This window comes from Rhamphochromis sp. 'chilingali', assembly GCF_963969265.1.
Source record: "Rhamphochromis sp. 'chilingali' genome assembly, chromosome: 11".
In the NCBI taxonomy this organism is placed as follows: Eukaryota; Metazoa; Chordata; class Actinopteri; order Cichliformes; family Cichlidae; genus Rhamphochromis; species Rhamphochromis sp. 'chilingali'.
The window spans coordinates 11,650,684-11,662,499 of NC_137938.1; the positions used below are offsets into that span (position 1 = coordinate 11,650,684).

Below are 11,816 nucleotides of genomic sequence, written 5' to 3' on the forward strand. Positions count from 1 at the left end.
CTCTCACTCACTTTTCTCTCTCTTCTTGGCTAGCTATAGCTATTCATTAGCTCCAGCCCCTATGGCAATGAGAGTCTTTAACCTCCATTAGATCTAATGTTGATATGTTTCCCCAGCAAAGAGCCAAAACAATTAACACCCCTTCTCACATTTCTTTCCCCTTGGCCCCTAACCACATCAAAATCTGGGCCCACCCGTTCATTACCCACCCCTGAGAATGCCCTTGGGAGGAAAGTCAGATCCCTCTGTTGTCTTTTGTATGTTATGCAGTTAGAAGCCAGAATGAGTTAAAAGTAACTTGTCAATACTAACGAAGTGTTGCGCTTTCCCCTTAACTTTGCCCCAGTGTGGCTGCTGTTGTTTTTGCTGTTGTTTTTTTTTTAATTAGATGAGGGGCTTAATCATGACAATACTTTATCATAATTCGTGAGCTAACACCTTCTGCTGTTAGTGTTTGGTTTAATTTACTTTATATTTAATATACCTTCAGCACCAGCAGTGGTGGCAGTGGTATTTTTGCTGTGGCAGCCTTGCTGATATAAAATATGTGTAATGAACCTATGTGGGCTATACTTTGTATTACGTTTTTGGATGCATAATACATAAAATACTCATAAAAGCATTGCATACCCATTTGAAGACCTCAGTAATATAGTATGTACATCTATGGATCACTGCCTTTGTACCAGGGCTAAACTTGTTGGGGGTGTAATGGTTATGCAAAGCATCTTTACTTTGGCAAAAATTCAAGTGCAGACCTTCATTGTCTCATCAATATTGGGGGGGGGGGGGGGGGGGGGGGGGGGGCATCACCCCCTCAAACTGTGTAACTGTCAAGTGCATAACATCCTGACCCAGAATAGACCTCTTTTATTATCCAGGAAATTCCTTGTTTCCTTACCTAAAGGTGTGGTGCAGTTGCCTATGTATTGAATGTCTCACAGTAACACCAGTGGTCCTCTGACTCCAACCCACAGCTGACTAGCTCATTTGCTCTGACGCAGATCTGGGACAACACTAGAGCCAATGCATGTGAGAGTGTGCACTGGGCTTGTACGCAATAAGCGAGATGTCTAACAGTTGTGATGATCCATTAATATCATTGATATTCATCTAATCTCCTCTCTTCAGGAGGATAGTGAGTTTTTGTTTCAACACTTAATTTGATAATCTGCAAAGAAAGCACAAAAGGAACATTCTGCAGATTCTTAACCTTTCCTCAACTTTGGCACTCCTCGAGGCAGGAAAGGAGTATCTTTCACCACAGTTATTAGTTCACAGAGACACCCTTGACCTCTGCGGTGGTAGCCAACTGTCAACATAACCAATGTGATTGTAATACAGGTTCACTCTCGTTGACTTCTATTGGAGCCAATGAGGTGTACCTATTTGCACACATCCTAGAGAACTACATTCGAGCCCAGAAAGTTACAAAAATAAATTATAAGACTGTCATGATCCCAGATTACTACTGATATCTTAGTTTTAAAAACTATAAATGACAGAAGCTATGATTATAAGGTAAATCTGGCTTTTAAAAAGAAAATAAATGATTTATGATATTCAAGATAATTATGAACTGTGGTATTGAATATGGATTGCAATGCACTGTCACCACGCAGGTTTCTATATAGAGAAAATGCTGTTCATTTAACAAGCCTGAATTTAACAATATCTGTTTTTAGCTTTTTCGTTTTCCCATTGAAAGCATATATAAGTGTTTGTGTTTGCCATTATCTGATAACTGAAGTATCTGTAATTTTAAAATGTACAGCCAGGACTGTCCTTAAAATGTATAGACCTACTGCTCAGTTATTTTTCTTTCTATTACTTGAACATGAGTAATGGCAGAGAGTGCTGTCCTCCAACAGAGTAACTGGGAATATTTCATATCTTTCTTATAGCTTTAGAGGCTCTATTGCTATAAGGTACCAGAGAGAGAGAGAGAGAGAGAGAGAGAGAGAGAGAGAGAGAGAATATGTTAGGTATAACAGAAGTTGTTGACAAGTTTCCAATCATTTTACATTAAAACACATATCATATGAGAACATACTTAACTATGGTACTATGTATTATTATTATTTTTGTATATATTTATTTATTTATTTTTAATTGGTGGCAGGAAAATTAAAAACGCACAGTGCTTGGGACTGAGTGATTTAGCCTATTAGAATGTGGCCATTAAGGCGTAGCAGCTTATGAAGAGCCTCCTGTAGATTTACACGATAAAACTATCTGATATGATAAGCCGGGGGATTTTCTTTCTCTTTAAAAATGGGAAGAGTATTTAAGAGTCGTTTTGACAACATTAACGTGAGCGCCTGTGCGCGAAGGCGCGTGCATGTCATACAGAGACGACACATGTGGTGAACGCCTGCATTAGAACTGAACGTGATGAAGATGAGTTTTAAACACGGGCGAGGATCCGGAACAAAGTTTACCGTGCTCTCTCTCTCTCTCTCTCTCTCTCTCTCTCTCTCTCTCTCTCTCTCTCTCTCTCTCTCTCTCTCTCGCTCTCTCTCTCTCTCCCTTCCTCTCACTCTCCCTCCCTTTCTCGCTCTCTCTGGTTTTAGCCTGAAAAGCTTGTGGTGGCAAAGACAGTTTAACAACACTCAATAAATCAGTTAACATTGATGGCTTACTGACCTCGACACGTGTCTTTGTTTACCTAATTCATTGATTTGTTTGTGATTTTTTTTTTAATAAAAATCTTTTTTTCTGAAAAAGAAACACGGTCAACATATATTTTTTTAAGTATGATTATTATCATCATCACCGTCACTGTTATTACTAGTAATGGTAAGCTAGTAATATTAAATTATCTTTTCGCTGGTTCTAAAACATTTACTCATCATCTCGATTCACTGATTTCTCTTCGGCTTTTCCAGTGTCATTTCTGTTTAGACATAATTTTGGTCTTCTAACTCCCTGCCACCCCTCCACCAGCCCGCCACAGCCATTATATTTAGCCCCCTGCACACATTTCCAGCGGGTTATCACAATTGCCATTCCTCCCCTCCTTTCTGATGTGTTACCCAGATTACCATCAGTGCCCCACAGATATTTTTAACAGATCCTCGGCGCTCGGCAATATCCACTCGGAGCCATCTGGTGCAGATCAAAATCTACTGACTTCTTGGGCTTCAGTCGTTAAGGCATTAAATCTAGATCTACAGAATACCCCCTTTGACTCGGGAGGTGGGTGATATGAGAATCAAATCAAATAGAAATAGAACAGTCAAAAAATGAACACCCTCCCACCCGTGAGCCACATAGGTGTGTGAGGAGTGGATAGTTAAGCAGAGGTTAGTGACCCTTTTTTTTTCCCCTTTTTTTGTGAGCTGGAAATTGGATAAGCAGTTCAAGAGGCGCTGAACAAAATAGCATCCGAGTTTTTTCACTCTTTGAAATATTGAGATAATATTTTTGAAAAGATTGGTTTGTTTTAGAAAACATTCTATAATTGTTTCTGGAATATATATATTCCAGAAACAATTATAGATTTGTTACACACTATATTTTTCCGGTTCTCGTGTGTTGGTACGTCTTTCATTAAATTATAGGAGCTAAAAGTACCTGAATAACATTTTGTGGCGAATACATGGACTTGGAGACTTCTTATCCGGTAACCCGGTCTTTGGCTCGTCCCTGGCGTTTCCACATTCCTTTTCACTAAAAGCAAGGAAACGTGAAGTGGCTCTGCTTTTACAAAGGACAACAACAATCTGCTTTAAGTCCACACACACACACACACACACACACACACACACGAAAGCAGATGGAAAGTGAGAGGGGGGAAAAGGATGGAGAGGCTGATTAAAACTTTATGAAGAAATCAAAGGAAACCGAAAACAGAAGTCAATAAAGACTTACATAATTAATAACTCATATGGAAGAATTTGCATGAATTTCCGCAACTGTTTAGGGAGTTAACTGTAACCGTCTTGAAGTAAGCGTTATAACTTTAAAACAAAATAAAAATATATATAATTGTTTCATTGTAGAAATATAAAATGCTTTTATTTATTTATTTATTTAATAAATAAACTTTTAAATATCTCATCCTGATTAAGTCCCGTGTGTCTTTTACGAGTGCGTAGGTTTAAAAAAAAATCCATAAATTACAGAAATTAATTTTAATGTTAAAACTTTTACTGAAAAATAATGCCACTGAATTAAATAAAGGCACCAGCAGCCCGTGTTACCAAATACTAATTCCTCGGCGGACAGGCTTTTCCCCCTTTAATTACAATTTAAATCTATTCAAAGTAAGTTCCTTCTTGACGGGTTTACTTCCCCTTGTGTCGGACAGCTGTAAAATCGTGTAGACAGGTTGTCATACAACAATCAAAGCCTTCGGTGAATGGACTCTAATGCTTGAACATTTAACATACAATAACTCCAAACACGGACGGAGAGAGAGAGAGAGCAAGAGAGAGGGGGGAGAGAGAGAGATCGCGAGAGAGAGAGAGAGAGAAGGGGGGCCCCAGCCAATGTGCTCAGTCTATATTCACATTATCCACATTGCTCCAAACGAGGAGGAGCTTGCAGGCTCAAATAGAGGACGCCAATCAAAGCATCAACTTCAAATTGTATCTGAGAGATCAGCCTGGAGACCTCAGGGCCAGGCGCGTCAGTCGGAGCGCAATTGTTGATCAGATCACATCCAGCGGACTTTGCGCGAGAAAAGAGAGGAAGCAGAGATTTAAGAGCGGTTTGTTTTGACTGCATACCGTTGTATGTCGGTAGTAGCTGCGACTTTGGCTTAAACACTTTCTCTTTACTCATCCGGGTTTTTTTCATTTTTTTTTTCTTTTTCTTTTTTTTTTTTTTGTGCCTCGCATACTTTTTTACGCACAGTTTATCGGACAAAAGAACTGTGCAGTGGAGATGTCTTTCCCCCAGCTAGGGTACCCGCAGTACTTAAGTGCCTCCCAGGCGGTTTACGGGAGCGAAAGACCGGGAGTGCTTACGCCTTCGTCCCGGGGAGGGAGCACCGAGATCGGGGGAAGTCCGTCAGCCACTGCAGCGGCTGTCACGTCAGTGTTGGGCATGTACGCCAACCCGTACGCACACAACTACAGCGCTTTCTTACCCTACACCAGCGCGGACTTGGCTCTTTTCTCACAAATGGTAAGAACATGTTCATATACTTCTGTCGAAAGATGTTTGTAAATCCTTCCGTCCCAACCAGCACTGTCTGATCATAAAAAAAAAAATCGAAAGGTCACTTCAACCAAAAGAATGAATACTCTTGGTTGCCGATTTGTATATTGCGCATTTTCTGGTTTAAGTCCATACTTGACTGATTTAACAGTCCGCTGGTGTGTTTTAGCTGCAAGGTGAAAAGTTTGACGAAATGCAAAAGAAAGAAGAAAAAACCTTGAAAATGCGGCTTAAAACGTGTTTTGTTGTTATGCATAAAGCAAAAGAACAAGAGAAAATTATAATTAGGCAGTTATTAGTCTCACACTATGAAAAAAAATAATCCTGCGGAGCTGTATTCTACCGTGCAACATGAAAAAAATGCTGCTTTTGCTCTGACGATTTTTTAAAATCAGGTTGATAAAAATATTCACCAGCCTGATACAATATCTTAAACTATAAATATGGAATTACTTTTTTTAAGTTTGTGTTTTGTAAACATTTCTGACCTAGTTGAATGCCCTTCTAACTTTCTCTACCTGACGAATTGCAAGACACAGCACATCTTGTGATAATAATTAACTTGGAGTGTGTTAATGACTAAGGCATGTATTAGGCTCTAACACAGAGTAAAACTGAGAAAAAAAATAGGTTTTATCGAAAATACTAAATTGAACGACCTGCGGGTGGATTCCACAAAACCAAGCCAAAGACTTAAAGTACACAATTCGTCACGCAAGTGTATATTTTACAGAGTGAGAAGAGGGAGAAAAAAAGGGAAAAACTTTGCTTGGGCCTTCATACTGCTTTGTCATATTGTGCATAGAAGGGAGTTTAACAGGCAGGCCTACTATATGTTTAAGCTGTCAGTTTGCGTGCACATGCAGTGCGCGTGATCACAAACTTTCTCTGGTCCTATTCACTTTGTTACTTTTTGCTGACAATTTACGGACAATAATTGCTAATAAATGGTCTCTCAGAGAGCTGTGCAGTTGCAGGTGCCATAGGCCTAGCATGTGACATGTTGCAAGCTGAGAAGCTTATTTGTGGGCACAGCTGAGTCAGTTGCAACTGTAACTCAAAGATTTTTTAAAGCCAGTTGTTTGAATCATATATATATATATATATATATATATATATATATATATATATATATATATATATATATATATATATATATATGGAGCTTCATATATATATGTATATATGAAGCATGTATTTAGCAGTTCATGAAATAAAATTATGCATGAAGCTCCATGAGGACACTTTAATAACACACAATCTTTGATTTCTAAGGGATCCCAGTACGAACTGAAGGACAGTCCTGGCGTCCACCCTGCCAGCTTTGCAGCCCACACATCTCCTGCCTTCTATCCATACGGCCAGTTTCAGTACGGAGACCCTGCTAGGCCTAAAAATGCCACCCGGGAGAGCACCAGCACTTTGAAAGCCTGGCTCAATGAGCACAGGAAGAATCCATACCCGACCAAAGGGGAGAAGATCATGCTGGCTATCATTACCAAAATGACGCTGACGCAGGTTTCCACCTGGTTCGCCAACGCCAGGAGGAGGCTCAAGAAGGAGAACAAGGTGACCTGGGGAAGCAGGAGCAAAGAGGACGAGGACGGTAACTTGTTGGGCAGTGGAGACGAAGCAGAAAAAAACGAAGACGAGGAAGAGATTGACCTGGAGAGCATAGATATAGACAAAATCGACGACAACGACGGGGATCAAAGCAACGAGGATGATGATGATAAGTCATCGGAGGGCAGCAGGGACCGTAGGGGCGGCCTCGGTGCAACCGGAGAGTTGGACAACTTAGAGAAAAGACGGGCCTTCGCCCTACAGGCCCACGAGGCCTTTGAAAAATCTAAGAACGCTATTTCAATTCACCCAGGGAGTAAGGAGAACTCTGATAGCAGCAACAACAACACCACAAGAGTTTTGTCTCCGGACAGACCTGGGAGCTTTCCTCTCCCGTCCAACAATAAGCCCAAAATATGGTCTTTAGCAGAGACCGCTACTAGTCCCGACAGCTCGTCACAGAAACCCACGTCCCCTTGCGGCACTGGGGCCACCACTCACCCATCAGCGCCCCACCACCAGATTCAGACCCACCCCGCCTTCCTCCCCAGTCACGGACTGTACACTTGCCAGATTGGAAAGTTCCACAATTGGACAAATGGGGCTTTCTTAGGCCAGAATTCCTTGCTGAATGTCAGATCGTTTCTGGGAGTAAACCAGCACCACCACCACCAGCACAACCATCACTTGCCGGCCCAGCAGCAGCAGCAGCCGACATCAGTGGTGGTGTCGCCGGTAGCAGCTTCAGCAGCGCTCACCAATGACAGCAAAGCCCAACCAGAGAGCCACAGTCCGAAACACATAGGTACGATGACAGTCTGTGTTTGCACATATGAGGAGACGTGCAAAATGCTCTGTTGAAAAAAAAAGCGACTTCGGATTATTATTATTTTCGATTTCAAATACAATTAATTTAGCCTATAAAAGATTCTGCACACGCATCCACACACAAGTAAAGTACATTTACACACTTTCACACAATCGACTACACACACACACACACACACACTTTCACACAATCGACTACACACACACACACACACACACACACACACACACACACACACACACACACACACACACACACACACACACACAATAATGTTTAGTTAAAAATTCTCGTGTCTCTGTTTTATCTACCAGACAAGTGCTAACACTGTTTTCCCATCAGATCACGAAAACGGTGTAAGGTCGGATTCACCTCCAACACAGACCCTGAAGTCTTCTTTTCGACCCATCCATGACAGGTGAGACCAGTTTTTACTTTATTGCTTTTGCTGAATTTCAACACGTTGCCATAAGCAGATGAAAGCAGCCACAGCCGGAAATAAAATGAAGGAGATCTGATTATTGGATTAGCGAAATAGAAACATACTTAGATCTCTTTAAAAATATATATATAAAGCTATAACATTACTGATAAGAGAAGTATTAGAAACAATATTTAAAAAAAACAATGAGTAAACTGCTTAACGAATTTTGGCATATATACTTAAGGTTTATTTTTATTTGTTTCATCTTTTATTTATACGTTTTCTAACATAAAACAATATAACAGCAGTACAAAATAAAACAAACAATTTTTTTCAACGATACCCAGTTTACTTTGGGGGTGACAGGGGTCTTGACTCCCATCCCACAACCCTTTTAATTCCTTCCCTCTGGGGAGAGTGTGGCTACTTATCAAGTCACCGAGTAAAACGGGCTCTGTCTGGGTTGTGTGCTTTCCCTAAAGACCCATGGGAGACCCAGAGCCCAGGGGAGCGCTCTTACCCAAAGAAAAAAAAAAGTTTTACCTCAGGTTTTCCTCTTGTGCGTAACGTTCTTAGAGAATTAACGATGAGATAGCGAATTACAACTGTTGACAATGGATGAACAGTGAGGGTTTTTTTTCCATGCCGTAAAAAAAATCGGATTTGTAAAATTGATAACACTATTATTGTTCATGTTGTTTTAATTATTAGTGTTTTAAAAAAAGAAAAGAAAAAACGCGAGGGCTTGAAAAGGAGGGCTTCAGTCTGCTTCTAATCAAAACTGCTCAGCCAGACACTTGAGATGCATATTGAAACCCGCTGTCCAAACACGGCGGGGGTATTTATCTACCTTTCTGTTATTCTTTATCCAGATCCTCTCTGCCTTCCAGCGCCAGGAGTCCACAAGACGCCACGCAACGGGTCCTCACTGCACTCTCCTCGGCTTGATCAAGACATTTTTTGTGCTTGAAAAAAAAATCAAATAGAAAAAAAAAACAAAGACTTTACGCTCTCTAAAAAGGACAATGAGAAATAATAATGCAGCATAGCATTCAGACGGTACAGAACAAATGGCGTAATTTGGTAATATCCTGTGGATGGATGGATTACTTCCTCTATTGTTGTGTAGCTTATAATCGCGCCTATAATGTTACTCTCTCTCCCTCCACTTTGCCCAGGCAGGCTGGGACATTTTGGTAGGCTGTTTACTTTATTATTATTATAATTATTGTTATTATAATTATTATTTGTCACTATCTTGTGTTTTTTGGTGTCCTTTCTTTAATGTAAATACAAGTGATTTAAATTTGTAAATAGGAAACGTTGAAGGAATTTGTCCAGATCGTATATTTTGCCTAAATAAACTAAATGAAATTATAGAGAAAACCCAACAATGTTCAGCCTACATTTCTTTTCTGTGATTATTATTATTATTATTATTATTATTATTATTATGCAAACGAAATTGATAAATTATGTAGAAAGCTTAGGCCTGCAACAAAAAGGGTGGGAATTCTACAGAGAGAAAAAAAAATATTGGCAGTCTGCATGCAACCAGGCTTAATTTTATTCAAGTTTGGGAGGAAAGCAGCGTGGATGCATTGAGGTGCTAATAAGTGTCCAGATGGTTGCTGGTGACAGAAAATGGACAGGAGCAGCTGGGAAGGTCATTAAGTAATAATATGGGAACGCCCAGTCCAAACAAAATCAAATGGTTAAAATCTAATCTGTCAGAGGGAGAAGTCGATTCGAAGATAAATTATTAATATTTTCCTTTTGGGGGAGGAGAAGGCTGACATTGTGGACCTTGAGGAGCAGGGTCACTTTTGGGGTCTCTGTCTGTTTCTAAGCTGATAGTGATCATTAGCCTGTAAAAAGCTGCTTCCTTGCTGTACAATGACCAAAAGCAAATATTGATTTACATCATCAGTCTAATTGGGTCTAAAAATAATAATACAAAAGGAAAGTGCAATAATTATCTGCTATTGGAATATCTTATTTATTTTATTTGCATTATATTATTTATTTCATTTGTCTTTAATGCTATTTGTCTCAAGCGATTTAAATGTTTATTTATTTATTTATTTATATTTGCTTTTAATGAAAAATCAACACTCATTTAAAAAAAAAATCTTCTAAAAGCAACCAAGAAGAGTATGATAACATTCATTCTTTGACTGAAAGACACTTTTGTAAATAAGCTGCAAAGTGAGCTGTTATAGAGGGTGAATGATTTCAGTGCCCCAAACCTGTGGACTAACTTATGCACATCTGTTTTGCAATATCACAGCGGCCTCTATAGGCAAGAAAGAGAATTATAAGACCTGAAACCGTTGTCACTTTCCCAAATGCTATAAGTGAGATGAAAAACTCCAACTTTAGCATCTCTCATTATGTAGCTTAAAGTTTCTAATTTGATTTAACGGTCTTGCACCCAATTGTGTACTATTATGCTTTTATGTGAGTACCTTTTAATATTTTTGAAAATCCGTGAGCTACGTCATAGTAAAAAGGAAATATCATAGGAATACAATTATAATTAGCAAATAAATAAAAAAGAGCTTGCTTTTTGGCACGGCAATTACTAGTATTAATTCTGCTACATTTTTATATTTTACATATTCAAAGACGGCCAAATTAAGTAACTGCAATTATCTCTGCAAGTCAAAACGCAAGTCTCCTTTCTTTTTCCTTTCTTTTTTTTTCCGTGTAGGTAAACGGTGACCAGATCGTTTGTGTTTTGCAGAGGTGGGGGAGGGGATGAACGGCGGGAGGGGGGTGGGGGGTCTTTGCGCATAAATCTGTGTCACTTAAATGTCTGTTTTTAAAAACAGTCACAGACTGTGTTAAAAAATTAACTAAGGCCAAGGAACGTTTTGTTGATCGACGTGGAATCATCTCGCTTTTACACACACACCAAAACGGTTCTAGTCAAATCACAAACACATTTAAAATGTAGACTACACGCTATATTAATGTGTCTATCAATAATAATAATAATAATAATAATAATAATAATAATAATAATAATACGTAACATAAAACGCAATAGTTACATGTTTCTACATTTGCTCGTTTTAGTATATAAATATGAAATATTCCAGCCCCCATAAACCGCTATATCTAAATTAGGATAAAATTAATTAACACAAAGTCGAACCGAGTCTTTTCAATTCGCTTATAGGACAGCACGTGTTTTGCAATAATGACTCTTAAATTGCGAAGAAAAAGGCAGGTGCGTAAGTTTCCCTCCCACCCCATTTGCACATGACATCCTCTCATGAGCTGGCTTTTGGGGCTAAAATTAAATAACCTCTCGGTGTCCCATTTATTTCTTTTGTACTGAAACAGCGTGAGGTTAGCAAAGGCGTTAGCTGCAGGCCATTATATTGTGTTTCCATAATATATACAAAATTATTCATTTAGCAAGTGGATGTACAGTGGATTGTCTAATGGGTAATGAGTGCTGTTGAAGCTGATAATTAGGCTGTCACTTCCAGCCATTTCCTCCCTGGATGCCCAAGGCCGCGATGCAGGGGAGGAAAAGGAAAATAAATATAATGAAATAAAAGAAAAGGGGCAGATAAATGTATTAAATGCAAATTTAGAGGTTGAGAAAAAAGCTCTCTTCGGGACTTTACTGTTAACACACGATAATGTCTGATCTTCAAATCGCTGTAGCCACCAAGTGTTTAAATATTCTTACATTCTAGAATGTAAAATAAAAATGGCATTTCATTTTATAGTGAAAATTTAATTACAGTTAAAATAATTAATTGCCACTCACATCACACTTGGATTTTTTGATTGATTAACTAAAAAAAAATTAAATAA

General features: G+C 39.1%; 1 protein-coding gene across 1 annotated transcript; it reads left to right on the forward strand.

Moving 5' to 3' along the window:
• Nucleotides 1–4,555: 4,555 nt before the first annotated feature.
• On the forward strand, nt 4,556–8,992 carry irx1a (iroquois homeobox 1a). The gene is made up of 4 exons (XM_080895399.1): nt 4,556–5,133; nt 6,442–7,534; nt 7,901–7,976; nt 8,855–8,992. Exons 1-4 carry the CDS (start codon nt 4,891–4,893, stop codon nt 8,928–8,930), a joined length of 1,488 nt encoding a protein of 495 aa, XP_080751525.1. The 5' UTR covers nt 4,556–4,890; the 3' UTR covers nt 8,931–8,992.
• The last annotated feature ends 2,824 nt before the right edge of the window (nt 8,993–11,816 follow it).